This window comes from Delphinapterus leucas, chromosome 2, assembly GCF_059928025.1.
Source record: "Delphinapterus leucas isolate spDelLeu-1000000601 "Yukka" chromosome 2, BTC_Dleu_Yukka2, whole genome shotgun sequence".
Lineage (NCBI taxonomy): Eukaryota > Metazoa > Chordata > Mammalia > Artiodactyla > Monodontidae > Delphinapterus > Delphinapterus leucas.
In genome coordinates, this window is record NC_143130.1 from 140,026,297 (window position 1) to 140,049,207 (window position 22,911).

Sequence of the window (22,911 nt, forward strand, 5' to 3'; positions counted from 1 at the left end):
GCCCGGGTTACCAGGAGGCGGAGCCGTCGAGGCGGCTTTGGCCCGGATGTCCGGGCGCTGCGGCCGGGTCGGCTGATCCACTAACCTCTCCAAGGAAACCTACAAGCTGCCGATGGGTGAGTGACTGCCGAGGTCCTGGGAAGCATTTATCCTAGTCTCTGCTTCTTCCCTACGCTCCCAGCTCTGGGCTGGGCCACAGCGGGTGGCCTCCGGATAGCGGCGAATCCTTGTCCCTTGCTCCCAGCAGCTCTTGGCCGGGCCGAGGTGGGATAGGGGTAGTCTCTGCTCCAGACAAGCTGCAGCGAGGAGACCGACTGCAGAGGGGACGCTGGCTGCGTACTGGGGGAAAAGGACAGACCTTTGTTGTTTGTTCAAAATGTCACCTTAGTCCCTTTGTTTCGGTCCCTTTGTTTAACATTCCTGAGAGTTGACTTGACAATTTAAAGCGCGGGCGTAAGTGCAGGAAAACAGGAAAGGAAGCAGAAGCTAATTGCTGCTTAACGGTTGTGTCCAGCTTCAGCATCAAACGTTAAGTTTGGGGGGCCTTTCACAAAGGGGCATGACGGTTGCAAAAAAGCAAAAAATCTAGACTTCCTTTACTAAAGGAAATCAAAGGGGAAAGTGAGCGTGCAGTGGGAGCTAGGGTTTTTTTGGTCGACGGTAAGCTGTTGCGTTCAGTTTATCATACCGGTTTTCAGGCCTTGGATTTTGAGAAATTTTAGAATATTTACACTCAAATGTATTTATTATGCATCTGCTAGATGCAAAACCGGTATAGAAGGTTTCCAATTCTTTACCTTCTGCCTTCTCAAAAAATCTGAAACAACTCGTTTCCGTCTATTAGTTTAGAACATTGTGATTACAACTGGTTTAAAAATAAGTGCCAAGTAAGGTAAAGAAGCCCATGGGTTTTTTAAAAAGTCAGAAATTTGATAAAAGTGAAAATATTAAACTTGAGGCATTTTAGTCAGCGCCATTTCTATTTTTCTCTTAAGCACAAGGAGAAAGAAAAAAGTCTACTTGAATTTGAAAGAAGAAAGAGTATTGTGGATCAGGCAGTCTCTAGATTGTGAATTCATGAAGAATTTGGGAAATGATTGTTCAAGAATAGCCATAGAATGCATAATTTCCCAAGTTAATTCACATTTGGCCACAGTTGTTTTGGATTTATTCCACACGAGGCTGTAGGTTCTTTGAGGGTAGGGACTCTGTCATGTTCCTCCGTGAATCTTTAGGGGCCCTTCACCAGTGGAATCAGACACTTAATGCATGTTTACTGAAGGAATGAGTCAATGATTGAAGGGAATCAGATGTCACTGATGAAAAAAACTAGTTCGATAGTTTCTCCCTGTAGATGAGGTCAAAGACAATCTGTAGGCCCTGAGTTTTTTGGTTAAAAAGAGCTGCTTTTTATGTCGTCCAAGCCTTGAGATCAGAGGGTTGATTCTAATGCAGTGGTTCCTAAGTATTGGTCAGAGGCCCAGTGACAGCCTTGGTGAAATCTTCACTTGTCCTCTACAAAAATGACCAAAGTTAGGATAATTTACAAGCTTCTTGTAAGGTAAATGTATTTACTTTAAAGGCCTTCCCTTTATTCTGAACTTATGTCCTCTCTGCTTTTCTGGTATTAAAGGGTGTTCTGTCATGAAGGAAGGTGATAATAGATTTCGTGTGTATGCTCGCACTTAATGTCCTGACTGGGCAAAATAAAAAGTATCCATCCTCTCTTAGTCCTCTAGTTAAAAAAAAAAAAAGGGAAATTCAAAAGGCTAGACCATCTAATCAAGGGGAATGGCTGGTTGGAGCCACTGGAGACATACCAGGCTAGGCTTTGAGTTGTGGGCATAAAGTCCGCTCTGCTGGTTGAGGACCTTAATCTTAAGGAACAGTATTAGCAATAAGGTTCCATGTAACCTTCAGTAATGTCACAGTGTAAAAGGAAACCTTTAAATAAATGCATCAAGACTTTTGTCTAATACATATTTTTTAATTGAAAGTGTGTTGAGATATTTCTGCCAAATGTTTCAGCTCTTATTACCTTATTTTTTATAATCACAAAAGATGTTACTATACTGGCATTTGTTTTTAAAAAGCTGTCGATATTCAACCAGCATGCCTTGGACTGTATTGTGGGAAGACCCTGTTATTTAAAAATGGCTCAACTGAAATATATGGAGAATGTGGGGTAAGTCTTAACATTTGTATGTTATTTCATTTGTATGTTATTTCATTTGTAAAATCTTTTTGCTTCTGAAATCTTGTCACATGTAGAATAACTTCTTCAATGTATTCAACTTGTAAAAGAATATGGAGGCATTAATAAAATCCTTATTTGTGTTGTCATATTGATTATATATCTATAATACATCTTGACGGTCACAGTTACTAAGTTTTCTAACTTGATAGTTTTATAATAATTTCTAATTTTTATTAATATAGAAAAGTGATTTGGACAATAATTTAGCATTACAACGCCAGAGCATTTCTCTGCAATTTTTATATGGTGTTAATAACTAGGTTTTTCGTGTAATATTAGTCAACTATTTTAGTAACTTAATAGAGTCCTTTAATAACCTTATACAGGTATAGCAAATGCAATGTAGATTGCTTTTTATTTTACTTATGCTTTATCTTTTATTTTTAAAAGATGCACATGTAAACAGATGTTTAAACTGAAATGTGATGTCTTAGTGAATGATTTTTTGGAGGTGTTAATGTTCTAGGATAATAACTGTACATAAAATACTGTTCTTATATATCATAGGTGTGTCCAAGAGGACAGAGAACAAATGCACAGAAGTATTGTCAGCCTTGCACAGAGTCTCCAGAACTTTATGATTGGCTCTATCTTGGATTTATGGCTATGCTTCCTCTTGTTTTACATTGGTTCTTCATTGAATGGTACTCAGGGAAAAAGAGGTTAGCACTTTCTATGAATGTATCTGGGGGGACTGATGTTGGAATAGCTATCATTTAGAAGACCTTATCAAGTAATTATACTTCTGTTTTTGTAAAAGTGGCAAACTTGTTTTTCCTTTATCTTCTGATTACTTTTGACTGTGGCAAGGAAACTTAATGCTAGGGCATGCCTCAGTAAATATTAAGGGAAATATCCTTTGTCTGTTTTACTCTGAGTGATGCTGAGGGAGTATTTTAGTTATATTTTTATTTCTTAATTATCTTCATTGGTTTTCTACAAAGACTTGGCTATGATTACAAACTGTTTATTGTTCTAAAACAAATACTTTGCAACTTAATACTAGTAATCTAGTATAATGTAGTTAAAATGCTATAGCTGCAAGCTAATTATGAAAACTCATACTAAAACAAATCCAGAAAATTTACTGAGCATTGTGTTTTATGTTGAAAAGATCAGGGAAGGAGATACAAAAATAACTGATGTGGTTTATAGTCATACTCTTGTAGAGAAGACAAATGTATACATAACTAATTATAATACAAATCAGTCTTAAAAGTATATAACAAAAAGTATATAAAAGCTTTATAAACAAAATGCTGTGGAATCACAAAGAATGGAAGAGATAAATTGTGCCTGGTGGCATCCGAAACACTTCAAAAAAGGAACATTTTAGGCAGAGGCAACAGCATGAACACTGGCGGGGAGGTATGAAACGTGATCTCTTGTGAGTGGGAAAGGAAGTAGTTGGGTGTTCAAAGTGTGGATTGCATATGAGAGAAAGGTGATAAAAAGGAAGGTGGGAAAGGGGGTTGAGGCCAGAATGTGAAAGTTCTTGGTGATGTTGTGAACCTCATCCCACTGGGAATGAGGAACCATATTCTACTGTAGTACATTTCAGCCATCCTGGCTGTTGGTTCCTCTGACATCTCAGCATCTTTCCTGCTTTAAGTCCTGTCCCTTTCCCCAAACTCTTCTCTACCTGAAATACTCTCTTCTCCCTGCAACTTTTTACCTAGCTGCCTTTTCTTCCTTCAGATCTCAGGTTAAATTACACCTACTCGGAGAGGCCTCCCCTGACCCAATCTAATGTAGGTCTGTACCCGTTATTTTTCTTTTTTAATAGCACTCTCATTTTGTTGTTTTTGCTTTGTATTTAGCAGTCAACACAATCTGTAGTTATGTTTGTCTCCTCATTTAATGTTATTTCCCACCCCTGACCATAGGCTCCATGAGGGCAGTGGTCATCGCTGTTGTTCTCTATGAAATCTCCAGAGACCAGCACAGCTGCTGGCACATGGTAGATACTCGCTTAGTATTTGCCGAGTGAATGATTTATTGGTGAAGGTTTGGGTTTAGAGAAACAGCATCTTGGATGTATGTTTTAGGAAGATAACTTCTGTGGAGGGCAGATTAGTGGTGAGACATATTAGAAAGCTGTTGTCCAAGAAATAGTGATGGCCAGTGGTAGGAACGGAAGTGAAGAAGGTCAGGTGGAAGTAGAATCAGTACTTTTCTGGATCTACCTAATAAGTCCACAGTGATTATTTACGTTGGAAGAGCATTCATTACTTTTTCAGAAGACTCTATTAAAAAATTTTTTTAAAGCAGCTTTCATCCTGCTTTTAATTTCTGTTATAGAATGATGAGAGATGAGGGCTAGAAAAGAGATGTGATTAACAGAGCTAAAATAGAATAATTGCTCATTTGGAACTTCTCAGCCCAGAGTGGAGAAGAGGTAGGTTTAATGGATGTACCTCACCAAATGCATTTGAACTAAAACATCAGATATGTTTTGAGAGAGAATTTTAGAGCAGAGGGTAGAGCCTTGGTTTGGGGGTAAAGCAGAGGTGTGATCAGTGCTTAGGCAGGAAAGGAGGTGGGTTTAAAAAGGAGGTTGCATATCTATGCTTTGCCTAGGAAATTGGTAGCAAGGAAGACAAGGACTATCTCTTGTATTTTCCTGAGACATTGCACTTAAAATCAAGGAAGCAGAGGCCTAGCTGTCTGAGGCTAGATTCATGTTTCTCGACATTTTTTTCATTCTTTCCTCCTTAAAGAAGCTTTTTAGATACCTTTTTTCCCCCAATTCCACCTACCCATAAAATTTTAATATTGCAGATATATTGTTTATTGGTTTATATAGTGTATGTATACATGTGCTTTATATATTAAAAGTGTAATATTATTTTATACCCAAGGATCCATTCTTGTCCCCTTGGGAGTGCTAGTGCCCATTGAGAATGCATGGGCTAGACACTAGTCAAAACTTCCCTTTCTGGCCTGCTTGCTTTCCCCAAAGTTTAGTATTAAATTTGTTTTTCTTTGAGGCCAGGGCAGAGATAGGCAGAACTTACATGTTTTTATGTAATGAAGCCAGAAGCTGCGCTTCTTCTGTAATTTGTTTTTATGTAATTTATAGCTTTCCAGATGTATTCATGCAACAGTCTTTAGGGATGTTTGCAATGTGCCAGGTGCTGTGCTAGGTTGTGGGATTCAGAGATGATGAAGATGTGGGTGCTCACAGTCCAGTGGATGAGGTAGACAAACCATCACAGTGTATGTGAGGGTCTATAGGAGAGGTGTGTACAGAGGTTTAAGGCTAGCTTAAAGAGGGAAGAAGTCAGTTCTGTCCTCTCAAAATAGGGTGGTGTCACAGAAAAAACTGACTTTAAGTTGAACTTTGAAAAATGAGTAGTTTTTGAGAGAGGAATTGAGGAAAGAGTCAGACAGTAGGAAAAAGATGTGCAAAAGTCTAGAGCCAAGAAAGAGCACAGCATAACCAAGAAATGAGAGCTGAGGGTGCTATGAGAAATAGGGACTAAATGAGACCAAGATATAAAGAGGTTTGGGGCTGGGGGAGTCTTAGGAAATACTCCTAAGACCTGGGGGACAACCCCAGAGCTGATCTTGAAGGATACACCATTTGCCAGGTAGGTGACGTGTTTTCAGGTGGAGCATGAAGCATGCTGAGATGAATGGAGCAGTGAGGAAACAAAGTAATTTCGTAAGGGCAGGAGGTGTGGGAGGTAAGGCTGGTAGGAAGTATTTTTCCTGAAAGGCAGATGGGATCCACTGAGGTAGTTTAATAAGAGGAGTTTTAAAAGCAGATTCCATTTTGTAAAGATTACATAGTTGACTGCAGATGGATTGAAAGGGAGCATGATGAGAAGAGGAAGCCAGTAAAAAGGTTGCTAAAGTCATGGCAAGAAATAATGAGGTTGGGATTTTGCCTCTAAAAATATGAATTCTGTAGGGAAGCAAAAGATTGGATTATATAATATGAAAGTGTACACGTTTACTTACATATTTTGTGTCTTCATCTGTGTAAAATGGCACAGGAGTTCTGCTTCCAACACCATGGGCTAATTAGGAGCTCCAGGTCACCCTCCTGCATGAAATAACTAAAGTCTGGAAGAGACATACTGTTTAAGACATTGCTGGTCTCACAGGAATAAGGGGGGATCTCCGAGAACTCTTCTTTTTCAGAAAACAAGCAAACCCACCCTGAGCTGGGGCCAGAGTGACAAACCAGGCAGTAGGGTTGGGAGGGTGGCCAGAGGTTAACTGCCGATAGCAACTGGGTAGTCCTTTCTGTTCCACGTGATGTTGGGTTGGGATGCACCCACCTAGAGGCTGGACTGGGCTGTGGTGTTCAAAATGAGTAACTCATATGCTGGAGTAGGTGCTGGCTGTCAGCTGTGAGCACATGGGGGCTGCTGACCAGCTGCTCTTTTATCTTTGGTATTCTTCAGCTTAATTATAATGTGAATTTCTTTTTATTTATTCTGCTTGGGATGTGTTTTGCTTCCTAGGAAGCAATTCTGTGAATTTGTTTTTCATTCTTTCAGATGAGCCCAGTCAAACCACAGAACAGTGAGAAATAATCACTCGTGGTTGTTTCAAGCCATTGAGTTTTAGGGTAGTTTGCTGTGCAGTGATAGGTAACTGAAACATTGTTCAAATAGAAAACTCAAAAGCATCTATAGAGAAGCAATCATAAATAATGAGAGTTTAGTGAAGAGGCTGGCTGTAAGCTAAGTATATAAAATCAATTACCTCCCTATATTTCATTTACAGAATCACAGTACTGTGAGGTAGCCAAGACCAAGGTAGCTAAGCTACATTGGATTTATACTGTGGAACTTGACAAGCTAATTCTCTAATTTATATGGAAGTTCAAAGGCCCAAGAATGACCAAGACCACTGAAAAAGTAAAAGAATGTATGTAATATCAAGAATTATTGGCATATTCTGTTGTCTCAGGGATAGATAAATGGACCCCAGGAACAAAATAGAGAACCTAGAAACAGGCCAGTTATATAGGAGACTTTATATGGCAGAAGTGGCATGGCAGCTTAGTGGGGAGAACAGAGTAACTATTCAAGAAAATGCTGCTGCTGGGATAGTTGGATATCCAAATGGGAAAAGCTAAAGTTATATACTAACTTAGACACAGGAATCTCTTCTGAGTTAAAGATTGAAACATGAAAAGCAAAACCTTAAAACTTTTAGAAGAAAATATAGGATAATATTTTTCTTAGTGTGAGAATCTGCTAACCAGAAATTTAAAAATTGATAAAGGCAACTATATTAAAATTTAGAACATCTATTCATAAAAAGACATCACAAAGAAAATGAAAATTCAGCCCACAAACTGAGAGGAAGACATTTGCAACACATTTTACTAATGAAGCAGAATGGATAAATAATGGAAAGATCACACAATGGAATATTATACAGCAATGAAAACGACTGAACTTCAGCTATAAGCAAAACCATCAATGAATCTTGGAAATGTAATTTTGAGTGGAAAGAAAAATCTCAGAAAGCTTGCCTCACTTTATCATGTTGAAAAATAAGCAAAACTAAATAGTGGTTTTGAAGTATAAATACAGTTGGAATAAAAACTGTTTAGAAAAACTAATAAAGAACATTTAGTATAATGGTTATTTCTAGGGGAGAGACAGGAATGTGGAATGGGGAGGAACAGGTAGATACGAGTTGTTAATGTTTTAGTTATTGGGTTAGGTGGTGAGCTTACAATGTTTATTATATTTTATAACTAATATGTATTACATATAATCTTTTATGTACTTTTAATGTTTAAGATAATTTAAAATGATGCATAGATAACTTCAAGACATTTTTAATAATTTGGCGAGTTACTGAAGATAAAGGTAGATCTAATTTCTGCTCTTCTACACATTTAGACAATATTGGCACAGTGTTATCTGGGATGAGTATTTATCCCTTTTTAGTAAACAAGGTTAAATCCTTCTCAAGTAGTTTTCATATGTGCTTGGCTTTACTTACCTATTTAGAAGATTTTTTTGTTTCAGGATTTATCAGTTAAAACTTCTTTTTAGAATACATATTTTGAAGCATACACAGGTTTTATTAAAAGCCAGTTAACATGCTGAGAATTTTCTGGTGATTGTGCTTCTTTTGTTTTACTAGTTCCAGTGCCGTTTTCCAACACATCACTGCATTATTTGAATGCACTATGGCAGCTATCATCACCTTACTTGTGAGCGATCCAGTCGGTGTGCTTTATATCCATTCATGTCGAGTATTGATGCTTTCTGATTGGTACACCATGCTTTACAATCCAAGTCCAGATTATGTTACCACAGTGCACTGTACTCATGAAGCTGTCTACCCACTGTAAGTATTTATTTAGACGTAGGATCATTTTTTAAAAAATGATGATTATAGATTTCATTCATTTAAGCAGATTGAGCCTTGCGAAATGGCTCCTAGGCACTGGGGGAGATATACAGAAATGATTTTCTTCTTTTACGTGATACATAGTCTGAGAAGAGGAAATAGAAATACATCTTAGTATAATAGAAGTGAAAGTATTTTTGTGTTGATGTTGAAGTATGTCTGAGCACTTCTAAAATAAGCTATATCTGTTTCTTAAAAAGGGAATTATAAGGAAAACCTTTTTCTTATACAACAGAGAAGCAATATCTGACATACAGGAAGTAGTATAGGCTTTGGAGCTAAAAACAGACTTGAGTTTGAATCCCAGGTCTGTCAGCTGTTAACTTGAACATGTTAAGAGCCTCTTAACCTCGGCTTTCCTGTTGGTAAAAATGGGAATAATGATACCTTATAAGGTGACTTAAATAAATGCCTTACATACAGGAAGCACTTATAAGTAGCTGGCATTATTATTAGAGTGCTTGGCTTCATGTTCCTTTTTTTTTTTTTTTAAATATCAAATTCATAAGATTCTGTATAATATTACCCTGGCCTACATTTTTAGAATTTCTGTGAATTAGTGTTCATTCTGATGTGTTTTTCTCAGTAAATGTATAATAGAAGAGTCTGGTATTTGTATTCTCATAGTTGTAGCAAGTTACCATTATGTAATATGCTCAACAAAATCGTACTTTTTGTGCAATTCTTAATAGTACTAAGTGTCAAAAACAAACATGCACGTATGTAAAAAGATACTTTGCAAAAAATGAGATCCAAAAAAAAGCAACAACAAAAAACGAGATCCAAATATAGAGCTATAAAAATCTTTTCCACCTGCCTACCTTTTAAGTCCTGCAAATTATTTATATATGTACAGAGACAACCAGACATATTTATATATATAAATTGTATCTAAAAGACTGATACTATCTTCTTTGTTGATTTCATAGAGCTATAACCCTCAGCTTTGATTATTCTCTTGTCACATATTGTCCTGGGGACTTGCAGAACTTAACCTGGTCCTATATAGAGAAGTTAATTACTGAATCAGATATTATATTTAAATAAGATGTATAACCATCTTATTTAAAACAAAATCAGACTGATTTACTGCTATTCACATCTATAGTGTTTTTTATAATATCTGTAAATCCTGTAGTAGGAGAGTCAAAAAATATGAGAACAGAGATGGCAAATAGGTACTCGCAGCCCTCGTTCTGCAGTCATAACAGCCACTTCTAATTTATTACAGCACTTGTCCTGCTGAGTTGGGTGTAGCCTCAGAGCCTTGTCACAGCACTCAGTCAGACTCATCACACAACTTCATTGATTAGGACATTTTCCATCTGTTCACCATCTTTGAATTAAGTAGGTATTTTTTTTTTCTTAGCAGCTTTACCAATAGTCACTGTGGAATGGACTGTCTGCCTTGTTTTCCTAATTATACAAAACAATGTTTTATTAAAAGTATGAGAAGATTTTATAACACTAGCATTTGAATTCATACATGTTACTTTACATAACCATTTAAACTTACATATGTGGCTAGACTGGGGCTAAACATTTCTGAAAGCTGTAGGACTACCAAAGTCATAATGATTTTTTTCTTTTGTAAGTCAACAAAAAGTAATGGCACAATATTAACAGAAACCTTTGGAACACTATTACATTGACTAGTGGAGGATATCTTCTCCATTGGTATATGTAAATTCCTTACAAATTGAAAAATATCAGAATACTTTTACTGATAATTATAGTTTTGAGGGGAAATTAATTAGATAAGATATGGAAAAACATGCAAGCTTCTATCATTAGAAACTTACTGCAAAAGGTAATGTTTACTAAAACTTTGAGTTATTGACAATGAGCAGTAATTACTGTTGTAACAAAACTTAGCTTTAGCTTGTCAGATTTATCCTATGTGCATATGAGGGGCATGGATGGGGGCGGGGAGGTAGAGGGTGAGGTCTTCTGGTGGAGAGCAGGGGCAGGAAACAGGTATCTGCTTCCAAAAGCTAGTTTCCTCGTTCTTTAGGACAGGTAGCACATGATGGTTTCCTTCTGATTAAAATAATAGTCTTTTTGGAGCTCTTAAGGAACTACAAGCTGAAGGAATAGACAGATTTTATTTTGTTTTGATATTGGTAAGAGGTAGCCTAAGAAGACAAAACTCATTATCCAAGAAGAGAGGCTTGAAATAATGCAGTATGGTACAGGGCTGGACCTAAAAGCATCATGAGAGCACAGCGACCCGGTATCATTAAGCTGTGTGGAGAAGAGGCATGTGGTCAGTTATTTGAAACAACTCCCATGCTTCCCTTGACTCCCCCCTGCAAGGGAGAGGGTTTGTGTATAAGATAGTAAAAAAATAATTTGAAAATCCTCATGGAAAGGAAGTTAGAACTATGTGCATAGAAATATAAATATTCAAAATAAGGAGCTAGAAACTATAGTCTGCTGATACAGAGATCTTTTTGCAACTTTTTTTCTGGTTGTAAAAATTACATTATAGGATATTTGGAAAACAGAAAAGGCATACCCCAAATAAAATAATCCATAATTCCATTTCTTAAGATGATCACTGCTAAAAATGTCTTTCCAGCTGCACTTTTTATTTTATTTTTTTATTCTTTTTTAAAGAATATTAAGGTTATTCTATGCACATGCCGTTTTGTAGCCTGTTCTTGTCACTTAATGTATGAGGCACAGTTGCTTTTGTTGTTAACATTTCTTTCATAACTGGATTTTTAATGTCTGCATAGTATTCCAGCATAAATGTACTCTAAAATTTAACCAACTTCCTATTGTTGAATATTTATTTTCTTCCTGAGTTTTCTTTATTGTGTGATTCACTAAAAATGCTTGTTCATCAGGTTTTTGTGTATACCCGATTGTTTCCCTTTGATAAATTTCTACAAGTAAAATTTTTGAATTAAAGGATATAAACATTTTAGGATTTTTGATACACATTTCCAAACTGTCTACCGGAAAGGACTCAGCATACACTTTGCAGTGGTATTATGAGAGTCTTTTTGGTGAACCCTCCACCAATCTGAATATTCGATGGATAGACTTTTTAAACCTTTTTCAGGATCTTTGATTTTAAAATGATCAATGATAAAAATACATTTTAAAACATATTTTTGATGTTATAATTTTTTATTTTATTTTCCAGATACACCATTGTATTTATCTATTATGCATTCTGCTTGGTATTAATGATGCTGCTCCGACCTCTTCTGGTAAAGAAGATTGCCTGTGGGTTAGGGAAATCTGATCGATTTAAAAGTATTTATGCTGCACTTTACTTCTTCCCAATTTTAACCGTGCTTCAGGCAGTTGGTGGAGGCCTTTTATGTAAGTTTGTTGGGTAAAGTCAATGAAATATATTTACTATATGTGATAAACAATATTTTCTCTGAGTATAATTTTGGACCTTTTTCTGTAGTTTGGTTTCTGTTTTTTATTCTTGAAAGTAAACCATAGTATATATTTTTGCTAAAACGTATCATCATTCTTTATCAAAACTGATTTCTGTTTAGAGAATACTTTGTATTTGAAGCTCACAACGTCAATAGGAAGATTTTTAAAACCTGAGTATAAATTAAAAAACATATAATAGATGGAAATTACTCTTGATATAATAGATGGTTTTTACATGTAATAGATGGAAATTACTCATGATAATATATACTGTTTACCATTAAGTCTTAGTTTTCTAAATTCCTTTATGAAAGACTTTTAGATATAGTAAAAAATCCTCAATATATATTTTTAATATATCCATTCATTTATTCAGCAACCATTTAGACTGATCTGTGACTCGAAAGAAGAATGAGAGAAAGTTGGTGTCAAAGAGCTCATATACTACTAGGAAAGCTATAAGTAGCTGAGAGAACATAGGGACTTTTTGAACGTGTGACGTTGAACATTGCAAGGATGTTGGATACCATCTTTATATGGAGCCTGCCTGGGTGCAGGGGGCAAGCTTCTGGCCTGAAGGAACTGGGCAAGATGGCATCACTGTGCAAGTAATGTAGCTTAGTAATGAATTTGATTCAAAGTTAGGAGGGTGGAGCTGAGGATAAGGCCACGGGAAGAAGAAATTGGAGACTAGTCAGGGGTCTGTTATCCCTCATATTCTGGTTTTACAGATGTATTGTTTCTTTTGGCCTGCATAGTGTTTGAAAATCTATAGTTTTTCCTAGCTCCTACCGTTTCCTATTTTCTTAGACTTGGCCCACTTCATTCTCCTGGATGACCTCTGTAGGTATTTGAGGTTGCTATTCTTGCTCTAGGGACTAGAGACCTGCTCTTAAAAGGATTTCAGGAGGAAGAGTGACATGACTAGATTTGCATTTTAGAAAGATAACTTGGTAGCAGTGTGGAAGATGGATTGGCAGGGAAGAGAACCTGGGGGATCAGTTAAGAGATGACAGCCATAAGCCGGGCCTGACTGTCTGACCTAAAGCAGAGAAACATTGTGAAAGAAGAACTATTTCAAAGACAGAATTAACTAAGCTAGGTAACTAATTAAATATAGGGGTTGAGGAAATGGGAGGAGAATACGATAAAGGAGCTTTCTGACTTAGTAACTAGTGAATGTATGAATAATGAATGTTAGAATAAGCAAATAGGTTGGTGAGAAGTGAATTCAGTTTTAGGTATTCATGGAATATTCAAAAGAGCACAGGTAGTCATTTATCCTAGACAAGCTTGGGAGAGCTGACTAGGCTTAAAGATTTAAGCATTGCCAGCCCTCAAATCCCTGTGTCCTAGACTGCCACTGGTACTATTGTATAGAACCTCTTGGTTATGAAATGGGGAAAAGGGAAAAGCTGTGGAAAGCAGGGAAAGGTTTGGAAAGTTAACCTAAGGAGACTGCCAGACAGTGTTACTTCCTATGTTGTAGCTGCCTATATGGAAAATGCCTTTTCCCACACTGAAAGTCTTTGGATCATTTTGTTAACAAGCCTCCACTCAAAGCACGTTCATAGGAGGATCAAGGAGTTATTGTTTATTTGCACTAAGTATAAACTTGTGCAATCTGCTGAGATTAGTCACAGAGGGTATCATACCAACTCATAATTTTATGGTGTTGAAAAAAGGCACCAGCAGATCTGGAGTCTGGTGAGGACTCATTTCTTGGTTCATTGATGGCTGTCTTCTTTCAGTGTCCTCACATAGCAGAAGAGGGAAGAGGTCTTTGAGGTTTCTTTTATAAGGGCACGAATCCCATTCATGAGGGCTCCACCCTCATGACCTAATCCACCCCAAAGGCCCCTCCACCTACTGACAGCATCACATTGAGGGTTAGGATTTCAACATAAGAATTTGGGGGGTGGGGTCACAAACATTTAGTCCATGACAAGGGAATATAGCAAGTCTGAGCAAAGTAGAGCACCAAGAGGCTTCTGGTAGCTCAAGATACCAGGGTCTAGGGAGAGAGACACTGGGGTAATTAGGAAGATGTCAGTGACAAGCTTTTACCTGCTTGGAAGTATTATTGAAGCCAGTTTTTAAGTGTGATCTTCCTCTGAACCACCAGCAGAACTAAAATGAAGATTTCCAGGCACTACCCCCAGCCAGACCTAGTTGCTCAAAATATTACATTGTTTTAGACCCTAGAGTAAGAACCACTCTAAATCCTGCTTTGAGCCCAGAACCTCCCTCTGCTCCCCACAAGTTCGGGGCTTGTTGGAAATTTCCTCTTTCTCCTTTTTACTACCAGTTCTTACTATCATTAGCAACATTGTTTAGCTATTTATAAGTTAATTGGGATTCTTTTGAATGGCTGGTTAGGACCTAATCATTGTCAGTTATTTAGTAATTGGAATCAGACCTGCATAGATAATTCAGAGATTCGGGCTGCCATATCCTTAATTAACATTTGAAAATGTTCCAGATAGGTTCCACTGCATTGTATTGTAGAATGATTAATAGTTTTAGTAACTGAAGTTAATCGTTTTAAAATAATTGTATAAAAATAATTCAAGGAATCTTTCTCAATTTGTCCATTTGTTTTAGTGAGCTATAAATTTAGAACATTTTAAGAGGTGGTATTTTTAAGAAAAAATTTCACTTAAAGTATTATTTTACTGTACTGTATTTGAAGTAGAACTGTCTAGAAATTTGACATTAAGAGCACTGAATGATCCAGTTAGCCTTTGAGGTTTATTGGTATATGACCTTTTAATTAAAGCTGAATTACTCTTATATATAGCCTTTCTCAACTGAAGTTCCCCATCTGGACCACAAAACACAGAAAATTGAGTAATTATTTTGCCGATTCTCCCAAGTTTGATACATAACTAGTATTGTGCGAGATGCATAGGAGAGAAGTTAATTCTTTACAGCAGTGGAAGCCTTCAGGCAGGGGTCTTCAAAGCTGGGCCAATGATAGTTTTACATTTTTTAACTGTTGGGGAAAAAAATCAAAAGAAGGAGTAGTATCTCTTGACACGTGACAATTATATGAAATTTGAATTTTATTGTCTGAATAACTTATAAATAAGTTATAGCTTACAAACTTATAAAGTAAGTTTTACTGGAACACAGACACACCCATTTTCTGTATGATCTGGCTGCTTTCCCACTACAACTGCGGACTTAGGTGACCGAGACATAAACTGCGTGGCCCACGAAGCCAAAAGTACTCACTATCTGGCCCTTTACAGAAAAAGTTTGCTGACCCCTGCCTTAGAGCATTAGGGCTTCACTCTCTCCCAAGACTGGTTGAGAAGGTTTTTGTCTGTGGAAAGAATTATACTGTTTGAATTTTTTGATGGTTTATTCAGAAAATTTAATTTTCAGCGTAATACCAATGTTTGTCTTTCAGACTATGCCTTCCCATACATTATATTAGTATTATCTTTGGTTACTCTGGCTGTGTACATGTCGGCTTCCGAAATAGAGGTAGGACATCGTTTTTCCTTTGTTAAAGACTTTTTTTTTTTATAGATTTGACAACTGAATAGGAGAATAGTGCATATGATATGTTACAGCTGACTGTTTTAGTAATCCTTGGCTAAACGATGCCACTCAGTGGCTTTTGGCTCATTAGTTCATGAAAAGTTGTATACTAGACAATATTTGCTTGGGAAATTAGTGAAGTAGTCAGGCTTAACTCCGGCATGTTAGAGAAAAAACTCATTTCACATCGTTTATCCACATAGAAAATGTATAATTATTGAAATGTTGAACCTTATTAACACTATTTTGAAGGAAACATAAAAATGCTTTATTTTATATAGAACTAATTCCAGCCTTTTTTTTTTTGCAGTGAACACTAACAGTCATCAATAATTACAGTGTACATTCCATACCCTTCTATGTTTTGTCCCTAATTTTATTTTCTTGATTACGGATGTCTACTTTTGCCCTCTAATATCTGTAATACTTTGGTGATTTGGACATATTATTAACACTCACATTAGCTCCGATGCTGTTCCTATCTTGAGATATCCTTTTTGTGCCTCTAACTTTTTAATATTTCAGTGGAAGGCCACTGTTAGAACTCTTAGAGAGTAAACTCTAAAGGAATAAAAGTGTAACATGTCTTAGTACTCTTCCATCCTCTGCTTGCTAATCTAGTGCCTATGCACTGTTTTCAACCGCCCACTACAGTTGATATGTGCTCTCTTATAATTCTTAACATAAAAAAGTTCACCCCAGAGAAAGTTGTTAACTATTTTGGAGTGGTTGCTCTTGAAGCTCCTGTTTCTATTACATTAGTGAAAGAATGAGAAAGAAATCATAGTGACTTTTAGGCAGACTAGCAGTAGAGGAACTAGACAGTATTTTTACGGTGATTTTTCAGATGCTTCCGTTTGTATTCTACTCCCATTTCTCCTTGGTAATCTTTAATCAACTTTGCAGTATAATTAAAGATAAGCAAATTAGTTTTGGCACTTTTATCAACTCTAGGGAAATGTGGGGGGGGGAAATGATTGGCTATTTGAATAAAATGAAGTTTTTGAATTTTTGTTTATTATCCATAGTTACTATGGAAAGTTCGATTAGCTTGAATCATATTTGTTTCTCTGCTGCTGGGAATCCCCCATATATAAAACATTCATGTACTTCAATTAGCACTCTGTACATGAATCTGAAATAGGTATTCAAGTCAGGAAAAGACAGTCAAGCCCTAGGTGAGCTGATGAGCCATTTAATGAGGGAAGGCTGCTAAGTAACCAGTTGCAAATTACATTTTAGTGTGTTCATTAGCACATTTAGATATTACTTTTATAATAATTTGGTCCTTCCAATTTCTGTATATTGTAGAGCAGTATTAAAGATACAAGGGAAATCAGAGTAGTCACATGTCATTTCTGCTCCCTTCTAAGTATCCAGGCAGCAGACTCTAGGAACGCTGGAGTTAAGGAAGTTGGGTGTATGTACCTCCTCCTTCGCCCTGGTAGGCTCAGCTGCTGTGGATCAGGGCAGGAAGAAGGCACATAACGTGGCATTCCCCTTCCAGTTCAGATCTTTCAGAAGAAGCAGTAGTGTTTCCAGGGTCGAACGGTAGTGTAGATCAGAACTTAGAGACGTGGGCTCCCGCCTTGGTGCTGCCGCTGAGTGCTGAATGTAGGAAGCCTCAGTTTCCTCATCTGTGAAGTGTAGTAGCAAGACTGGGTGATTTCTTAGGTCCCTGGGATTCTGAGGTTATGATTTTGTGTGACAATAATATGTTTTAAAGTAAAATGTAATAAATTATCTAGCCAATTCAGCCCAATAATCTGTATTTCTCTTTTCTTTCTTTTATAAAATTGTGTAGAACTGCTATGATCTTCTGGTCAGAAAGAAAAGACTCATTGTTCTCTTCAGCCACTGGTTACTTCATGCCTATGGAATAATCTCCATTTCCAGAGTGGATAAACTCGAGCAAGATCTACCCCTTTTGGCACTGGTACCCACACCAGCCCTTTTTTACTTGTTCACCGCAAAATTTACCGAACCTTCACGGATACTCTCAGAAGGAGCCAATGGACACTGAATGTAAAATGCCAAAAAACCCTAAGAAGTGTTCTTAATAAAAGGAAGTAAAGAAAGAAAAGAATGTATTAGTACTCTTCTGTCATACATGGGAATATGACTGTCAGTACACCTAATGTTATGGGGGGGTTTGTTGTTTGTTTTCTTTTTTTGACTTAACAGATTTTGTGGTTTGATGGAAAATACAAAATCCCATAATTCTCCATTATGTAGTAGAACACACCATACACTTAGAGCACACGGTTATATTACACTAGAAACCTATTAGGAAGCACTTGCCTCTTGCAACAATTTAGCTCTTTTGTGCAAAATCATGTTTCTGTGTACCTAGCAATGTGTTGTTCCCACTTTTATTAAGAAAAACTGTAACAAGTATCATCTGGAATCCTTAGCATTGGCATACTTGCGCATGCCTGTTGTGTTTCAGTGTTTCAAGTATACTGAATTATAAAGTCAAACGTATTTGTGGGGTCTGATAGCAAACATGGAAATCAAGTATGTTGTTTTTTGTTATCTATTTATTTTCACCAATACAGTATTTTGATCTATTACAAAAATAGAGCCTAATTTATATAAGAGGTCTTTTGTTTTAGGTAGTTTGGTTGAAGACATCTTCAGGTTATTCCTGTTCCTGTAAAGAAAAATGATAATAAAATGCTTAACTACAAAAAAATCTCAAATATCTGGCATTTAATTGTATTTGCCACACTAATTGTGGAAATAATTCAAAATGTTAAGTAGTAAGATTAGTGTCTCTTTCCCAAATGAATAAATATACTTCCTTCCCCCATATCTCATTTTTGAAGGATATATGCACGTGCCATATTTTATGAATCCTGAGACACAATTTTTGTCACATTGTGATATCTCAATTGGTGGCTTCCTAGATTTAACAAAATACAGAATATATACAGTACATAAAGTTTTCCTGTGGTTGGTTGGTAATACGTGTGCTGTGATTTTTATGCTCTGAAGTCTTCAGGAGACTCATGATTGGGAGCAAAATAAGATTTTTGCACTTAATAATCTGACCATGTTTATCCATTTGTATTTTTAGAAGGTTATTTCCTTTTTCTGCTCCTTGGCGAGGGTTGCGTGAGTTTGTTAAATCTCAAACTTTTAAGACTTCCATTGACAGTTGAAAAATATAAAAGAAAATGCACTCACTTTTTCTGTAGTTTTGTACCTTTTAAATTCACAGCAGTTGTATACTTTAAGTTACTTTGTTAGTTTTTCTTTGTTGATTTTTTTTCATAGTACATTCAACCACTGGGAGACGTATTCTTTTGATAGGACTCTGTTTCTTCTTATTTTCTGTAGGAATAAATAAAATGTAAAAAGTCTATATGTATCTTATATAGGTTTATGTAGTTACAATTTTAAATTGCCCCAAGAATCCTCAATTGGACGATTGTATAATGGGCGGGGGTGGGGTGGGGGGTGGTGCTGAGGGATCATGCATCTGATTACCAGGACTATCTTTTTGTCGCAGTACATTTGGAGTCATTTTAATAATTATTTTCCCCTCCAATGTCCTCTTCTAGCAGAAAAGTGTGTATGCAAAAGGAGAAATTGTGCAAGTAATATGATTACAAGTCCTCAAATGCAAAGAATTTCGGAAATAATACATATTTGCATTTTTAATTTGCTTCCTTAAGAACAAGACTAGAACAATTCATAGCAACTGTGGTTCCTAATGTTACTAAATAATTTGTTAAAATGGTCATTAAAAATACACAAAAACAACCCTTTTTCTAGCTCGGCTTTGTTTTGTCTTAGATCCTTGTACTGTATTACTACTCTGGCTGCTACAGTGTATAGTAATTACTTTGCTAACTAGCACTGGATAGGTAATATAAAAGTTAAAATATTTTCTTAATTTGGGTCAATTGATAAATATATAACAATTACATTGTTACATATTTGTCTCAAACCGATAGTTTTCAAGACTTGGCTGCCCAATGGAGCCAGCTGGAGAGAGTTCTAAAAACACACTGGGGTCTCACCCCCAGAGATTCAGGGTGAATTGGTCTGGCTGAGCAGAGGGATTTTTAAAACTTCCTCCAGGTGACTCTAATGTTTGATAACCATGGTCTAAACTCTCTTCCTAGTTCAGATCTTAATTTTTCGAAGAGATCTTTTGAAAATTTCTGAGGGAATGATTTTTTTAAGTATTTCATACTGAAATTTTGATTCTGCTTCAATAATTAGGTTCTTTTCCAGAATTAAATGATCAAAATAAATTATATCAAGTCCTTTTCATCACAATAACAAAAAGATAACTTTAACAGAGTTACACGAATTTTTTGATCTTTCTCTAAAAATCTCTCTTGGCCTAAAGAAGTCTTCTGTAGAGCACATATCAAGTTAAAATATTTGATTAGCACACAAAGTGTTTATCTGTAACCTAACTCAGGGATTTTTGGAATTTTAAAACAAAATTATTTTTAATACTTCTTTACAAATAATCTGTACACAGTTACTATTTGGTTTAGGTATACACCAAGAATTAACTTATTTACCTTTAATTTACAAGAAAGAACGTTAAAGCAAAAAGTAACCATTTTAGTTTTCAGGATGAAGTCTGGCATTTCACATTCGGCCAAGCCTATCCCTCACTCTTGCCAACTGGTACCCCCAGCAGATCTCCACTCAGCCACGCTATTACTGTTCCTGGCCAGCTTACGTCAGCTGCTCCTTCAGGAAGACATCCCTGTATATTCCCAACGCCCCAAAAGATTGAGAGGTGCCTCTTTACCCTCCATAGCCACTCACTAGAAGGAATCCACCATATTCTAATCATCTCTTCACTTGTCTGCTTCTCACAGTGTATGACCAGTTTCAGGGACTGGTTTTGTTCGACTCAGTAACTGGGCATGTGCTCTAGTACAGGGCTCAAAGGTATTCAATATGCTAATACAGATAGTGCAGTGACCCTGAAGGAGAGCACCAGGACCTGCAGGGCCACAGTGACACATTGTGGCCAGAAGAGGGCAGGAGAGGGCTGTTAAGCTGGAAGAGATCAAGGGCTTCTCTAGAAGTCCATCAGTGACAGAATACTTTCAACGCGAAATATCCTAGAGCTGAGAGGTGCCTCAGAGATGTTCAAGTAATTCAAGGAGCCAGGGTGACTATTATCTCCTCAGGAGGGCAGAAGATTTCAGGGATCTCAGTGCCTAATTTGTGTCTGAGGCATTATTTATTATTCCTGTTAGTTAGCATTCATATTTAACCAGGGCAACTGAAGAGTGGAAGTTAAATAACATGTAAGAAGCAGAGCTGAGATTTGATCCCAGGTCCACCTTCCTCCAAAGCCCATGTGGTGCCAGTGCTCCAGGAGCAGAAACAAGTGGAGTAAGGGAATCCAGAAATCCTCCTTTACATCTCAGCTCCATTTCCAGTTCTCCAGAGACCTCTCCCGATTCCTTAACTAGGTCAAGTCTCTCTCCCTCTAAGGTTCTCTCATAGCTCTCATACCCCACCTGTAAAATTCCTAAGACAAGAGGTTTTACATACATTTGCATAATACTTGGTTCTCCCACTGTGTCAGGGGTGAGCAAACTACAGGGGCAATTCTGCTACAATGGCAGACCTGAGTAGTTGCTACAGAGACCTTATGGGTGACAAAGCCAAAAAATATTATGGCCTTTTAACATTTGCCGGCTTCTGTACTAGACTGTGAATTCCATTTGGGCAGGGATTATACCTGTTTTCATTCACCACTGTAACCCCAGAGCCTAACATGGTACTTGGCACAGAATAGGCATTCGGTAAATACTTGTGGAATTCAGTTTAGTGTTAATAGTGAAACATGGATGAAACCTTAAAAACAGGAGGAATTTCAAGTATCAGTATGCCCAGTTAGGAACATTTCAGTGGCTGCAAACAGTACTGGCTTTTTAAATTGAAATTCCTCCAATCAGTAATCTATTGACTGAAAATATTTTCAGTAGAAATATGTGTTTTTTCTTATAAAATTAAGTGATATTCTTTTCATTTCCAACAACAAAAAGAATATTTTAATTTTTTCCGGAATTGGTCACTGTGTAACAGAACATGTTCATCATTGCATGGCCTAGGATCCTTAGGGTTTGCCATGTTGCCAAAAAAATCTCACCCACTCCATGAGTGATCAAAGGAGAAGATGCAATACTCTAGCTCAGGGTTTGGCAAATCTTTTCCGTAATAGATAATTTAGGTGTGGCGAGCCACATGGTCCCTGTCAGTGTCTGCCATTGTAGCACAAAAGCAGCCATATGTAATGTGTGACTGTATGAGCATGGCTGGGGTTCAATAAAACTTTATCTACAAATATAGGAATTTGAATTTCATATAATTTTCTGGCACCAGGAAGTATTATCCTTTTGATTTTTTCCCAACTATTTGAAAATATAAAAACCATTCTTAGCTCTGAGCCCTATAAAAACAGGAGGGGGCAGCTTTACAGAAAAACCCGAACGAAATTTTTGGCCAAGCCAATACTTTCCATACTTGCAATACTTCATAATAAATATTAACTGGAACTTGTTCCAGTTGTCTAGAATAAGAACGGTTTAATTAAGAGTCGTATATACGGACTGCCTATCAAATGAACTTAAATTTTAATTAAATGATTGTACCATTTGGATGAAATAAAAATGAATGGCACATGCTGAATTGGCCTATTATTTATATTTTATTTGGGTTGGTTTTCACTCAAAGCGACTACTACTCTTTTCTGAACATGATACTTTAAGTTGAAAATGGAAGTAAAAATTAAGATCCATGCTGAGACTGAATATACAAACCAACAATGGCCACACCATACATGACAATAGACCCATGCAATGACCATATATATAATGAGCCCAGAACAGTCATAACTTGATCAATGACCACCAACTTCCCTCTTTTATGACCCTTCTTCTAACTTGGGACCAACCAGAGAAAAGCCAAGTATGCTTACTAATCAATCACATAGGCTGTCCTCCTTCTAGTCAGCCTGTTACCAGCCTCCCCATGCAAACAACCTCCAATCGGAACACACCTGAAACCTTCCTTTTTTTCCCCACACTAAACCTCTCTCACTCCCGCACCTGCCTCTGAATCTCTGGCAAAAACAAGCGATGGTGACTCTGACTCCCTTGTTCTACCAAGCTTTATGCCTCAGCTTGTTCTCGTTTGGGTGGCCTGCAATTTTTTCCATGCTGCAATCCTCCACATTCCATAGGTTATCAATAAGACAGTACTCAAAATAAATGAAAAAGGGAATATGGTATTAGTTATTCCATGGGTTTAGCTTTTCAATATAG

General features: G+C 36.9%; 2 protein-coding genes across 5 annotated transcripts in view; one reads left to right on the forward strand and one right to left on the reverse strand.

Moving 5' to 3' along the window:
* Positions 1 to 11: 11 nt before the first annotated feature.
* Positions 12 to 19,366, forward strand: JKAMP (JNK1/MAPK8 associated membrane protein). 4 transcript variants are annotated; one of them, XM_022570452.3, is made up of 7 exons: positions 12 to 116; positions 2,094 to 2,185; positions 2,765 to 2,919; positions 8,378 to 8,584; positions 11,802 to 11,983; positions 15,465 to 15,541; positions 17,403 to 19,366. In XM_022570452.3, the coding sequence occupies exons 1-7, from the start codon at positions 113 to 115 to the stop codon at positions 17,619 to 17,621; spliced, it is 936 nt and encodes a 311-aa protein (XP_022426160.1). In that variant the 5' UTR covers positions 12 to 112; the 3' UTR covers positions 17,622 to 19,366. The 4 variants fall into 4 exon arrangements, with proteins under 4 accessions (XP_022426160.1, XP_089763899.1, XP_089763900.1 ...); XM_089907773.1 differs by having other exon boundaries at positions 22 to 116; positions 2,062 to 2,185; XM_022570453.2 differs by having other exon boundaries at positions 98 to 116; positions 2,112 to 2,185.
* CCDC175 (coiled-coil domain containing 175) overlaps positions 18,788 to 22,911 on the reverse strand; it is an 82,507-nt gene continuing 78,383 nt past the window's right edge. Inside the window, exon 20 of the mRNA XM_089907775.1 lies at positions 18,788 to 18,934. Coding sequence (XP_089763901.1) covers positions 18,834 to 18,934 — 101 coding nt within the window. The 3' untranslated portion in view covers positions 18,788 to 18,833. The remainder of the gene's footprint in view (positions 18,935 to 22,911) is intronic.